The sequence below is a fragment of the Symsagittifera roscoffensis genome, chromosome 10 (genome assembly GCF_963678635.1).
Source record: "Symsagittifera roscoffensis chromosome 10, txSymRosc1.1, whole genome shotgun sequence".
Classification (NCBI taxonomy): domain Eukaryota; kingdom Metazoa; phylum Xenacoelomorpha; order Acoela; family Convolutidae; genus Symsagittifera; species Symsagittifera roscoffensis.
Window position 1 is genome coordinate 28,508,103 of NC_087071.1, and position 14,802 is coordinate 28,522,904.

General features: G+C 34.3%; 1 protein-coding gene across 1 annotated transcript in view; it reads left to right on the forward strand.

Moving 5' to 3' along the window:
• LOC134855024 (uncharacterized) overlaps positions 1-14,802 on the forward strand; it is a 93,966-nt gene that overhangs the window by 9,059 nt on the left and 70,105 nt on the right. Inside the window, exon 3 of the mRNA XM_063871404.1 lies at positions 7,453-7,704. Coding sequence (XP_063727474.1) covers positions 7,453-7,704 — 252 coding nt within the window. The remainder of the gene's footprint in view (positions 1-7,452; positions 7,705-14,802) is intronic.

Consider the following 14,802-nt stretch of genomic DNA (forward strand, 5'->3'; position numbering starts at 1 on the left):
CATTATCAACTGAATTATTATTATTTTTTGGTTTCTCGTAATGTAGAAGTCAATTTAAACCAGGCCGAATAACGAAAAACTCAAAATGCAGTCAATTAAAATTTTTCATGTTTTCAAGATATGTTCTGGCTTGTATCTATTCGTTAGATTTCGGGCTAGAGTCATAACTACCACCTGCAATGAACATGAGTAACTGTTAGATGAACTTTTTTTCTTTTGTAATCTAATTTTTCAGAATATCAAATCTTCCAAGATGTAAGTTGCCTCAATGTCATAATGGCACTGTTCAATGTCACAGAAAGATAATGATGCTCATAAAGCTTAGAATTGAAAAAAGGTCACTTGAGATCATTTTATTATAACCCTATGAAATTGAAATAATTTGATTTATAACTCCAACTGAACTGCTCCGACTGGACTGTAAAGCCAGTTAAAATGTTTTTGGTTGACACCATGATAAAATTATCAAAAAGGGAAAAATAATTTTTTCTTTATTGGGGATGTATTGGGGGTGCAACTGCAAAACGAAGCATCAAAATTCTCGTATGCTAATAATAAGACCAATTTTTTGCCTCAATTTAATTTAATCGATTGAACGATCTAATCCGCCGCTTACCGGTAATGTAAGATTGCTATATCTCGATATATTGCCGTACATTTTATACATTTGAGCTCAGAGCAACAAATTGTTTCAGACTAAATAAAAAATTTTCAGTCGAAAACTGACTGAAAAAAACGCCCCAAGCAATAATATTCTGTCTTTCTCCGAAAGACACAACAATAAATGACGCTCGATACCAATTCAATTGAAGCAGGCAATTTGTTCTCATAACTATGTTAATGGACTTCAATTGTATCCCATTTTCTTTATATAGCGCAGGCAGGTGGGCTAAAATCATAATTTAAAAAGTTTCAGATGAACACTATGTTATGAGACGCAAACTATGAAGCGTGTGGTGTTAAAAAAAACGAAAAAAAAAACATACAAAAATCCTTTTCTTGTTTTTTTTTCACCGCGAATACTTAAAACTTTTCAACAGAACTTCACTAGGAATTGGGAAAATTGGAGGAATTCAACCTGATAGAAGCAAACTTGTTGTGTTTTTTTTTAACTTCTTTTGATTTTTCGACTGGCCATTTATACATCATCTCAAAGCTAAAGATGTCCTGAGCTCTAATTTAAGAAAATATTTCACCTGTGATGTTTTTTCTGAAATTTATGTAGTTTGAATGGCCGAATTTTTTAAACTGAGCCAGTTAATGCGCAATATATATAGTTAATTTAAGGCGCAAAAGGCTATTAAAATTGCACAAAAACCGTTCTAATTTGATTTGAGTCAAGCGGTTTGAACTTTTAGATAGAATACTATTTACTAAATGCATCAGTTTTGGACCTCATTTTGAGCTTGTTTACGGCTCGGGTCATAACTTTTGAACCACTGGTCGCACAGCTCCCATCTTTTTCATGCAGCTGACCATCAACCATATCTAACTTCGCTAAGCGAGAAAAAAATCTGTGCAAGCACTCCTTCAAGCTCAAATTTGATGCATGTTAAGATATGAATGAACCTATCTCAATTCTCCTTCAGTTTTATTATTCCAGTCACTGAAATCAAATTGCCACGGCTCCCAAAACGAAGAGCTTTGGAAAACTCAAAATCAAGCTAATTTGTCAGAATTTAGATTTCGTTTAACTATTTTACATATTGTCTGTTTTGTTTGTTTTGATAACTGCTGATAAGGTAAATTAAGATAGGGCTATCTCGCATGTACTGGAGTCTCATGTTATCATTTGATCGTATTTTTCTTTTCCAACGAAGCATTGATTACTGATGAAGAGATTTATGAACGCGTTCTAGTGGGATCTACTCCATAAGAATATAAGTTGACCAGTTTTAATAGGAACTCTAGATGAGGTGGTCAGTTCCTTCTGATTTACAAGCGACCAATATCCAGGATTTTGAAAACGAAAGTCGACAACGTACCTTTTTTCGATTGCCTCCTATTATCAATTGTCTCCTTTATCCACCTCGGTTGATATTTTGAAATTACTGTACATACTGTGTGCTGTGATGATAAAAAAACCGTTTCATAACCATCAAAATGCATTCGAAGCAATCAATGCTTCGCCCTCATACGAGCAGTTTTTTGTTTTTGAAAAATGTACAGCGCACTTTCGTTATTTTTAATATCTGGGTTAGGTGTAACTGATCACGAAATTCAAAATAACAGTGTGTTTTTATACATGTGATACTCTTCTGACATAATGTTTATCTAAACAAAATATAGATTTTTTAAATTTTGAAGTAACATTAAAATGTGATTAACGCTTTCATTCAATTGATTTATCAGCGAAACGCTCCAAAGACCGGCCCATTCAGCATGTGATTTAAAAAATAAATCAGCCACCAGTTTAGCAACAGAATGTCCATATTCAAAAAAATTGGTGGTTGTGTAAATTTGATGCATGTTAAGATATGAATGAGCCTATCTCAATTCTCCTTCATTTTTATTATTCCAGACACTGAAATCAAATTGCCACGGCTCCCAAAACGAATAGCTTTGGAAAACTCAAAATCAAGCTGATTTGTCAGAATTTAGATTTCGTTTAACTATTTTACATATTGTCTGTCTTGTTTGTTTTGATAACTGCTGATAACGTAAATTCAGACAGGGTTATCTCGCATGTACTGAGTCTCATGTTATCATTTGATCTTATTTTTCTTTTCCGACGAAGCATTGATTATTGATGAAGAGGTCGATGAACGCCTTCTAGTGGGATCTACTCCATAAGAATATGGGTTGATGAAGAGGTCAGTTCCTTCTGCTTTACAGGTAACCAATATCCAGGATTTTGAAAACGAAAGTCGACAACGTATCTTTTTTTGATTGCCTCCTATTATCAATTGTCTCCTTTATCCACCTCGGTTGATATTTTAAAGGCTATCCTATTGGAATTTGCTAGTCTGGTAGCGCGCATTGTTGCTCTTCTTTCGAGTGAAATACGGTATGTGGTAATTTTAGAATTCTCCTCAACAATGCTTATGACTAAAACACAGCGAAGCTCTTCGAACCCAAGGTCAAAACAGGGGTCGAACAGATTAGTCTTTTCTAAGTCATTACCGTGGACATACATTTGATCAAATCATGTATTCATCAGTTAATTTTACCAATCATTTCGCAGGTAATGGTAATCTCAGGAATCACTGTCCTGAGTTTTCCCTCGAAAATAGCAAAGAAACTTATGCCATTCATTGATTCGTGGTGACGAAAATTGCCTATAAAGGCAACACACTCGAAATAGACTGAATTCATGTGTTAGTTAGTTGAAAAATTCTAGAAAACGTCTAAGATACTGTGGCGTCTATCCAATGCTGTTTTGATAAAAACAGTTCGCTGAGAAAGACGTAAGTTGGTTGAAGATGAAATAGTGGCTCAGAGGCGTCTAACTTGACAAACGCAAGGACAAATAGCTGCTTCTTACTTCAAATTTTATGAGGCGGCAGTGACTGCCTGCCTTTCCTATAAATCGAAAAAGCAAGTGATCAAACGGAACCACTGTATCGTTGAAGTGGCATCGAAATCAAGTTATTTCGCTGAAGATCCTGCAAATAACCTGCAAATATCCTGGATGGAAGAAGTCGAGTCTTACTTGTGCCACGAAAACGTATATGATTGCTGTCTGCAATTTTTGAAATAAACTCTATTAATTAGACAGCGGAATCGTTCTTTTGGAGATGAAATGTTGAGCTGTTTTGATAACATAAAAAAAACTGGGAAGGTACCAGAGCTACTGAAGATTGATCAGTCATTCCATTTCGCTTGCTGAAAAAAAAACTATGAAGGACAAGGACTTTTATCACCTTTAAAAACTAAAGAATTTTACTAAGCCAGAAAAAATGTAGCTAAAGTACTGATAAAAAAATCTCCATTAAGAAATTTCTAATTCGAACCAGTCTGCTTATCTATTTCAACATTGAAGGAAAACAGCTGTTCGGAAAGATACATCTGATGTGAGTTGAAGGATAGATAAGAAAAAAACGTTTTTATAGGCTGTATCGACCTCCCACTGTTCTCTTCTTTCGTTTTTGCAAAAAAAGGATTGGGTATTAGGGGCAAAACACTTATCTAGTTTCACAACTCTTGACTGACGGAAACGACATCGTAAAATGTTAAGGCTCTAAATTATCCTGGCAAAAACAAAACAACAAATTGAGTGTTACCAGCAGTTGCAGCAGTGGGACTTCTTCTGTTCATTGTTGATCAACGCGTTTTTGGGGAAAATCTGAGAAAAAGGAATGTGCCATACCTCAAAATTGCGGTTGAAAGCCTTTTGTATATAGCTTTCAGTCCGTTTGGGATGCTCTCAGTGCTGATAATCAAAAACGTATCAGTAAATTTGAAGTTGTGTTTGACTCATTAGGACGAGCTTTTAATGAGTAGAAAATTGAATAACTTGTCATACCAACAAAAAACAAATAGAGTTTTTGGCCCAGAACGTGACAGTTTTAGTTTAAAACATTGGAATGAAAATCAGTCAGAAACTTAAAATTTTTTGTGATGAAGTTTAATTGTTAGTATATCAGATTAATTGTATTACTAGACTCTATCAAGGCATTTCTGTAGAAGATGAAGAAATGTATCATCTGGAAGCGCTGCTCATATAGTTCGTTACTTTGTTATTTCATGGCTGGAGAATTGTAGCAGCCTCTTTGTTTTCATATGACCGCTGAGTAGATACGAAGTTTAGCGCGCTCGAAATGCAGCTGCTTGTTTCATTTTCCTCATACATGGTAGAGCGCATATGTTTTCGGCTCTAACTGAGCTGGATGGCTGCCGGTTAAATCTCCATTTGTTATTGAAATTGCAACGATTGTTTTTCAACATTTGCGAGCAATTCACATGAAAAGTTATCTCTGCATCATTGTGTTGCCCCTGTTACCTTGTGGTAGAACGAGTAAATCGTTATTCCAAGTAAGAACTAAATTACAGTATATAAGTCAAACATTTTTCTACTGCTGCGTTTTGGAACTAAATTGCAGACAATGTTCAAGCGTGCTGACCGAAGACGTTTTTAGGCGCAATCTGAAGACTCCATGTAAATGTAAGAAGTTTTAAAACCTAAGGTTTTTCAATCTTTTTCTTTTTTCTTTCTAACTAGACAATTAGTCGCACAAAAAAGTAAAAGCAATCCCACAGAACTGGAGTCCTATTACCTAGAAGAAAAATGCTGATGCACTGTATATGTATTTCGAGCAAACATATGTATTGAATGTTTTTCTTGTTTTTCAGTAATCATTTTTAATAAGAACAAGTATAGCCGTTCACTATGCAGATTTTTTTCATATTATTTTCGTTTTACTTTCGGCGTGGTGAACAAGGTATATTAGGTATAAAAAACCGGTGTACCGAAAACTAGAGATTAGACATATTTGACAGCCATACTTTAATATGCAAAATGAAAAACAATTTTTGCAGAAAACTACTAAAAAACAAAAAAATACTTTTTGCAAAAAAAGATAAAGCATTAGGAGCAAAAAATATGCAAATTTTTTTCGTTTATTACAGTTTTTTGTTTTATTTTTTTTTTGAATTTTTTGAGTCCAAAAAGGCGTTAAACACTCAAAGTATTCTAACGTTTGCCCATCAAGCTAAGTTTTTGCTTTTTAAATTAACATATTATAAGCTTTTAAGCCATAATAAGGCTACACGCTTGCTTTATTCGCTCGAAATGAGACGAAAAATCAAAAATTTTCAATTGATTTTTCTCGACACTGGGAAAACTTTTTAGTGTTTCAATTTTTTTACTGTGGTTTCGAATATCGACTGCGAGGTCTTTAATATGATATATATTTTCAATCGAGTCCGATGATCAATTGTACTATTTAATTTTGCGTGGAAAACATCTCAAAAAACTAAACACACCCGAATACAAAGTTCCTTCCCATTTTCAATAGTCGGTGCGATGAAACAAACCCAAATATAAAACTCCTCCACCTTTCTAATGGCCAGAACAATAACTAGCGCTTCAAAAACTTGTGATTATAATATTTTTTATCAATATATGATATATTTTTTATCAAAAAAATCGTCCTATTTCATAAGCTTTCTAAAAAATATTTGTGTTTTTTGCATTCATGCAGTATTTTTGTATTCATTCACCTCTCAGGGATATTATTTCAGGAATCTAAGGTGTAGGATATTGCTAAATATATGATACAGACCAGTAGAAAAAACAAAAGCATCGAACTTAATAATAACAGCAAAAAAGACATTCAATTGCTTAGTACAAAGCAAACTCTCACTAGACTTCGCAAACAGAAATCAAACTTCGCAAGAATCCAGAATAAAGCGAGACTAACGTTTTTTTCAGCAAGATTTGTTGGAACCCGCACCGAAGTTTCATGGATAGAAATCGACATAATGGATTTTTGTTGACTAAAATGTCTATATAATCGATTATCATAGCAAGTTTAGACAACGTAATGGATATGTAATCCATTTCAATCGATTATTTTTGAAAAAAAAAATCAATAAAATCCATTATAATCGATTTATAATCATTATAATCCATTTTAATTTTCAATTTAATGGATTATTTTTTGTACGTAAAACCCATAAAAATTGTGAATCTATTTTTTTGCAACATGCAATACGTTCATCCAGGCCGGCCAATATGTAGTAATTTTGAAGAGGCCAATATGTATTAATATTCCAAAAAGTGCCCAAAAACAGCATTTTTGACCACCCCCACGTTTACCACCCCGCTCGTACCCTCCATCCCGAAAAGATTTAAATCAAGGGATTATAATCCATTATAATCGACTAAAATGGATTTTTTTTCTTTTGATAAAATTTTTTGAAAATAATCGCGATTATAATCGATTATAATAGATTATATGGGGATTTTATTGCCCTAAAAATATTATCATTATAATCCATTTTCAATCAAATATTTTTGTTATTTTATAGAGACTGACAATGAAAGTCCAATAATCGATTATTATCCATGAAACTTCAGTGCGGGAAGAAGTATTTCAAGAGTGTTGCAAGTAGAATGAGATGTAATGATTATCAGCTCTTATAAATATACTTAAATTACGCACAACATTTCTAAATAATAGCACTACGCATGTTACAAAGATATTTATTGAATTTCTGCCCGACTTGTGTTTTTGATTCTAAATACTTCTCGTAAGAAAATCAAAAAAGTTTTTAAAAAGCATTAAATTTATCCTAAACGTTCTTCTCAATTAACTTGTTTATTATTAATTCAATTTTAATTGTCCATAAAGATAAATGTTACTTTTTATGACTTAATTTTTTATTTATCAGTTTCTATTGTTTTTTTTTGCTCTGTTTTGCATCTATATTCAACTCGTGGGGAGCAATCGCTTATGCGTTCATGGAATACAATATCAGAAAAACTTCTATCTTATTTGTGTTTTTCAGAGGCAGCCAATCAAACGCAGATGTCCCAGGATTTGTATGTAATAGTTGAGGGCGGTCCTAAAGAGGGGGCAGCCGCTGGCAGTGTGACACAATGTGGAACTGGAATAGGACAACAACTGTTCACTCTAAACCCTCTTGGCACATTCCCTGGAACCTATTGTCCGTCTGGAATTTACACAGACAGAATCGTACTGCAATCCGACGATGGAGCTGATTTTTTAGCTTGTGAAGTGGCTATTATTGGATGGCGGAGTAAGTGTATTTACCGGTTTTTGAAAAAAATTAAAAAATGGTAAAAATTAATTTTTGTTTGACCTAGACAGAACAATAGCTATATAACTGTGCATCTGGAACTAACAGCTATTTTAGATTATGCGTGTAAAATGAAGATGTTAAATTATGAAATAAAATGTGATCCAGATTTCCAGAATAATCAAAAAAGTACCCGCATTGGAAAAAAGGGGTCAATTTTAGTTGCAAAAAAGTATCTATAATAACAAATGCGAATAATGATGGATCTGGATGAATTTTAAAACGATTTAATTTGATCGTATTTCTAAGCCAAAGCAATCTAAGTTGATTTAATTTAGATCTAAATAGATCTTTTGAGATTTTTTGCACCTTTGTTTCAAAGCAATTTAACATTATACACAGAATAAACACAAAACTTTCTTGAGTCGGTCGACTCTAATCAAATTACATGATTCTGTTAATTTTTGCTTTTCAGTTTTTTTCCACTAAAATTGAACTGGGAAGTTTTTTTAGCATTTACGATATGCGGACTTTCTGCAGATGAAAAAATTGTTATAAATTGAAGTTACCAGTTTTATTTGCTGTTCTACTTTAAAAAACTGATCTAAATTCTTGACTTAAGAAATGCATTTTGGAAAAAAGTTTCTTTATGTTTAATTTTTGTCAATATGAGAACCCTTAGGTTCCAAAATCATAAATCGATCCCACTGAAAATAAATAGTTGCTGTGATATCGAAAAAGTTATCGAAAAGGTTAGAAAAAATACTCTTTTTTGTGGAATTCTCGTTTGAATAATTTTGCAGGAAAATCAATCATCACTACTGTTTTATCCGGAAGTTGTTTTTTTTTCTGTGAACTACATTAACAGTGTTTTAAAGACATATTTCTTTTAAAACCTCTCTGCGTTTTCGGAATCATTAAAAAAGTTTTTGTTCAGGTAATTATTTTTTTGATGCTCATCAACGAAGCAGTTCCTAAATTGATTTGATGTCAAAGGTGGCCCCTGTTTATTACCAAACCGATTTTTAATTGTTCATACAATTGTTGATTTTAAGTGAACATTTTTTGATTTTGTGTACGCAAAATTTTTTCAAAAATTAAAAAGAAAACATTTTACTTTTTTTTCAAACGATTTAAGGTACCCAATAAATTGAGGTACACTACGCAAATTTAAACAATCTGATGAAAAAGCATTGCCTTTTTAACAGTTCTGTTGATCAACTAACTGCAGTGAGACCAAAAAATGGATTGGTGTATTTTTTCGCGCAATTTCCTTTAAGACAAAAAAATTATGTGTACATGATTAGGGGATAAGTAATTCTCATAAGTGTTCAATGTTTATTCGAGCTGCAAGGAGAAAACTCTGTATTTACGAAACAGGCCCATAAAAAACAGTCCAAGACAAAACAGTCAGGAAAAATGTTAAAATGAACGGAAAAAAGTCCGAAAAACAGTCCCAAGTAATATTTATTTTATGTTGTTTATGTTCAACTAAAATAAACAACAAAGTATTGACCACCGGAGTCACCCCAACGTGTCGCGAGCTTGCCAACAAAAGGTCTACAAAATTTAGAGCCGGTTATCGCCGCCAAGCGGCAACCATAATTCGGACAGTTTTGTATTTGACAGTTTTTTTGTATCCTTCATGCTTTTTTGGACTGTTTTGTATTGAACTGTTATGTATGGGACTGTTTTTTATATGCACTGAGAAATCAATTAAATTCCGGTTTTGCCATACTATTTGATGAGAGCCAAGCGTAATAATGTTTTGTTGATTTTGAAAGAGCAAAAAAGTTTCTACGTCCATAAAACATTCTCTCGTGTAAACTAAAATTTCTGACTTTTTTTGCTTAAGCTATCCCCGCACCGACAAAAATGATTTCGGATCATCTTAATTTGATTTTGAATTGATTTTCAACGGATCCAAATCGATTAACAATGTACATTTTATGAACTTACATGGATTTTAAATAGATTTAAATCGATCTTTCTGGAAAATTTTTGATAGGCTTAAGTGTCCTAAAAATTAGATTAAATTGATTTAAATGAAATTTCAGACTCGTTTATGTCCTTTTATTTGCTAACACACAAAAAAACTTATTCATTGAAAAAAAATTAAATGAAATGTTTTATTATTGATTTTAAATCAATGAAATCATAGAAAGTTTTTTTGAAAATCAGAGCAAAGACTTATAAAACGATCAAGAAAAAGGACAAAATAGATCAGTTTGTAAAATTAAAATATGCCAAAAAATCATAAGATTTGAACAATATTTTGGTCTTTTTATTTGGTCTTTTCTATGCTACAATACGCTTGGATGTAAAAAAAAAATGATAGGCAATGAATAAATGCAATAAAAGTTCAAAACTGATGAAGCTGGAAAGAAAAAAAATCTATTTAAATCCCCTGAAAATGAAAACAAATTAGGACTGGAAAAAATTTGGATTTAAATTGATTCAAAATCGATTTGGATCAATTTTTTTAGCTGGGATTTTAGATTATTTAAATCGATCCAAATCAATCTGTATCTTTTTTTTATCTTCGTAGTTTTTTTTCATACTAAAATTGCTCTAAATTTAATCAACGTACTTTTTTCATATTTAAATGAATTCTAATCCGTTTTTGCAGTGCGGGTCTGACTTTTTCTACTTTTTCTTTTGATGTTTTTGTTTTTCTGAAAATGAAGTTCAGATTGTCTAAAATATTTTTCAATCCCGTTTTTTGTTTAATGAAAATTTCAAGTTATGACACTACTATTAATATATAAGAACAGTAAGAATAAAAATGTTTTTATAAGTTTCTTAAAATAAAATTTTTGAAGTGCTAAAATTCTATACTTCGAAGATACTAAATAAACTAAGATTAAAAGTGATATAGGAATGAAAAATATATTAAGTTGAAAACTGTTTTGGAACAATACGACCACCAACAATGGTATTACCGCTCCAACGGCTTGAATGCAATCACAGCCAGAAAGTAACAAACAATCTTATGTAAAAAAGTGAGCAATCACAACAGTCCACTAATTAGGAAAAAAATATAATTTGCTTCCCGTTGATTTAATACGGACATATATTTTCATGGTCAACAGGTGGGTGGATAAAATTGTTCAGATTTTGCGATTATAATACTGAAAGTAATCACATAATATAGTACGCGACAGTATGCATGAGTTATTAGCAAAAAAAAAACAAGTCTGGAAAGTACAAGAAACTTTTTTAAAAAGTGTAAAATTATTTTGAAAAAATATAAAAATGCCGCCATATAATATGAATTTAGCCTGTAGAGATTTAGTACGAACTTGTCCTAGAGATAAAATTACTACTTGATCAAAAAGAAGCTCAATTAAACCATGATGAAGTTGATTCAGATTAAAAAGTTTTATTTTCCATCTTTAGGAAATTCACCGACACTTTTTTAAGAGTTGGCTCTCTGCGATTGATTTGATGTCCTCATAATTTTAATTAGATCATTCCTTGACGCCCAGGGAAGCAGTAAAATCTTCCGTTTCCCTTTGTTAAAGTTATTATCACGTAGGCTCAACATCCCAGTTTTGAAATTCTCTGGCAAACTTCTCTACATGAAAAAACAGCCCACCGTCTTTTCCTAATCATTCAAAAGCAAAGCATAAAAGACTCTGTGGCAAAGAATGTGGCAAAATTACCTGTATCGGAAATAGCCGTCTTGCGTTACTGATGTTTTGATCGGCATTTTTTTGCCGTCTGTTGGAGTTTTTTTTACACTCGACTCGAGGCTCTTTAGTCCGGATGGGGATTCAGCTATGGCCAACTCTGACAATAATTTCAGTCTAGTTTCTTTAGTCCGATTTTAATGCGGGAACGCATCTGCTTGTGCAGGAGGATTTAACTAAGTTATGGTTTTGTTTCTGAAAAACCTCTAGTTTTTTTCAGTTTGAAATTGAGATAGCAATGTCTGAGTGCTTTCTGAGGACCTTAATCTATTGGATAGTTTGATTGTAGTTTCAGCCGGCGTCACAGTTTCATCTCCAATTTCACAATACTGAGGATGGTCGTGTTTTTTGTTCCGTAACTTCTCTGAAAAGCTTACCTGTTTTTATAGGTCTGATTCGTGCTTGTCTGCTTGTTTTGCTTCGAAAAGTGAAGTAGCTGGACCGATTGGTATCAAAATTCTCTATGCGAGGTCTTTTTATTCTTGGAAGTGTGACATAACCCGTCTAGTACTGACTTAAGGCTAACGAGTTAAAAGCAAATAATAAATAAATAAATAATAAAAGTAGCTACTTTATGTAAAGAATAGTTAGATACACTGTATCGGTAGAATAGACATTTACAAATGCCGTTTTGTATTGAATACATAAAGCACTCAGAGTAGAATAACTGTATCACGTTAAGGATATTGTACCACTGACATCATCACATTTTAACTAGTTGAACGCGGCCTTCAATGGAGTCGTATGAAGATTTAACACATAATAATAGACATAAAAATTATAGATATACATAGATTGAAAGAGGCAGCGAAGGGTCGCCTTACGATATTCCCCGCGGTAGGAAAACTTTTAGTAAGGCTTTAGTACTGAATTTTTTAACGGCTTTCATCTATTTCTCTGCTGCTTTTGGCTCATCCGCGTGTTTCGTCCATTTGCATGGGGTCGACTGCTCTTTCGTGATTGGGCCTAAAAAAGATCGCCAAAAATTTTAGTAAGGCTTTAGTACTGAAGTTTTAAACGTCTTTCATCTATTTCTCTGCTGCTTTTGGCTCATCCGCGTGTTTCGTCCATTTGCACGGGGTCGACTGCTCTTTCGTGATCGGGCCTAAAAAGATCGCCAAAACTTTTAGTAAGGCTTTAGTACTGAAGTTTTAAACGTCTTTCATCTATTTCTCTGCTGCTTTTGGCTCATCCGCGTGTTTCGTCCATTTGCACGGGGTCGACTGCTCTTTCGTGATCGGGCCTAAAAAGATCGCCAAAACTTTTAGTAAGGCTTTAGTACTGAAGTTTTAAACGTCTTTCATCTATTTCTCTGCTGCTTTTGGCTCATCCGCGTGTTTCGTCCATTTGCACGGGGTCGACTGCTCTTTCGTGATCGGGCCTAAAAAGATCGCCAAAAATTTTAGTAAGGCTTTAGTACTGAAGTTTTAAACGTCTTTCATCTATTTCTCTGCTGCTTTTGGCTCATCCGCGTGTTTCGTCCATTTGCACGGGGTCGACTGCTCTTTCGTGATCGGGCCTAAAAAGATCGCCAAAACTTTTAGTAAGGCTTTAGTACTGAAGTTTTAAACGTCTTTCATCTATTTCTCTGCTCCTTTTGGCTCATCCGCGTGTTTCGTCCATTTGCATGGGGTCGACTGCTCTTTCGTGATCGGGCCTAAAAAGATCGCCAAAAATTTTAGTAAGGCTTTAGTACTGAATATTTTAACGTCTTTCATCTATTTCTCTGCTGCTTTTGGCTCATCCGCGTGTTTCGTCCATTTGCATGGGTCGACTGCTCTTTCGTGATCGGGCCTAAAAAAGATCGCCAAAAATGTTTGTGGGTTTTTTACAAGCCGCGGCTCTGGTAATCTCGGATTGGTCAGGGATCTGATTAGGATTTATGGTACCTACTTCCACATCCGACTGAGTCGCCAACGGGGACGAAATCGAGACTTGTGGGAGGACACTGTCGTGTTCTGAGGAGTGGGGTCAGTGGGCCTCACGATCACCTTCTCTGGAAATGGGGTCACCTCGAAAGCCTTCTCGATTTTGTCGGGATACTTGAAAGTAACTGGAAAAAGCCGCTGCTCGTTGAACGATGTTGAAGACGACGCGTGTGTCGCAGAAATGGGGAGGTTCACTACTCAGCCTTCACTTGAGTCAGGGGAAAACAGATTGTTGGTACTCGATACTGGAGCAGACGAAAGTGGTTTCTCTGAGCTGAAGCAATTCTCTCGCCCAATTATCCCTGACAAGGTGAAATTTTACGACAATTGTGGTTAAACTGTATGCAGATGTAATTTTTCCGGTAAAAAATTTCGTTTTCCGTGATGTACGTATTGTCCCTGATTTTGATGAATCTGATTTTAATGATTTTGAATAGTAGTTTTCCTAATTTTCTGTCAACAATTTTCGGAATACCTTTACAAGCCTAGGATTTTCGATAATTATTTTTCTATTTCTATTTTTTTTGAAGGCTGCGAGAAGATTGCATCTGATCAAGGTGTTGGCTACGTGATAAGGCCGGTATCGCTGGATTGTTGGCATGCTATAAAAGCTGTGTGCTAGGTCTGAATGACGAACTGTTAGCACCATCACAATTATCCGTCTTTTCTCCAGAAGGAGGTTCGGCTCCTGATTGGCCCACACATTAGCAACCTTCCCCAAGTCGTTTGGCGCCATTTAGGGTTCACTGTCCCCTACCTCTCAGCCCACCGTGAACATCAAGCTAAATTTCGGTGACACATTAAGGCTAGAAGTGCCACGGTGGATCAACTTTACTCGGTATCTGCTATAGTCTTGACTTGCTATCTGAGCGGGAGTCAACAAGTTCCTCTCAAGTTCTTGTTCTAAAAAACAATTACTTAGGATGTTTTTTAATGCGACTGAAAATTAGGTTTTAGACTTGCATTCAAAATGAATTTCGAATTGGAAATTTTGCGGGCGGAAGATTTAGCTATTTTAATGTCTTCGGTTATTTGCTATAAGTCCGATTTTAAGGTACTTAAATTGTGGTAAAGATTTAGGTAGCCAACTTTCGTTTAGCCGTCTGAATCGCACGCTCTACCAAACCGTTGCCTCTTTGATCTTCAACCGGTGGAAGAATAGGTTTAATGCTTCTCTCTTTACAAAAGTGGATAATCACTTCATTTTCAAACCTGAAGCATGATCAGCTCGAATCGACTATGGACAATTTGACAATTTCACAATTTTTTTTGCGCCTGATGGTTTTGAAAGTATAACAGACTGAAACTTAGAGAACCGAACAATCGCGCTTAAAATGAAGATTCTTTGTCGTTTTCGTCAGCAATCGGGCGCACAAAATAAGTTTGCACATCTTTACTTGGGGCTTATATTTCCGAAAGCGGCTTAGAAGAGTTAAGTACTTGAGATGTTTTTAAGTTCTACCAAAGAGGACTGGCCA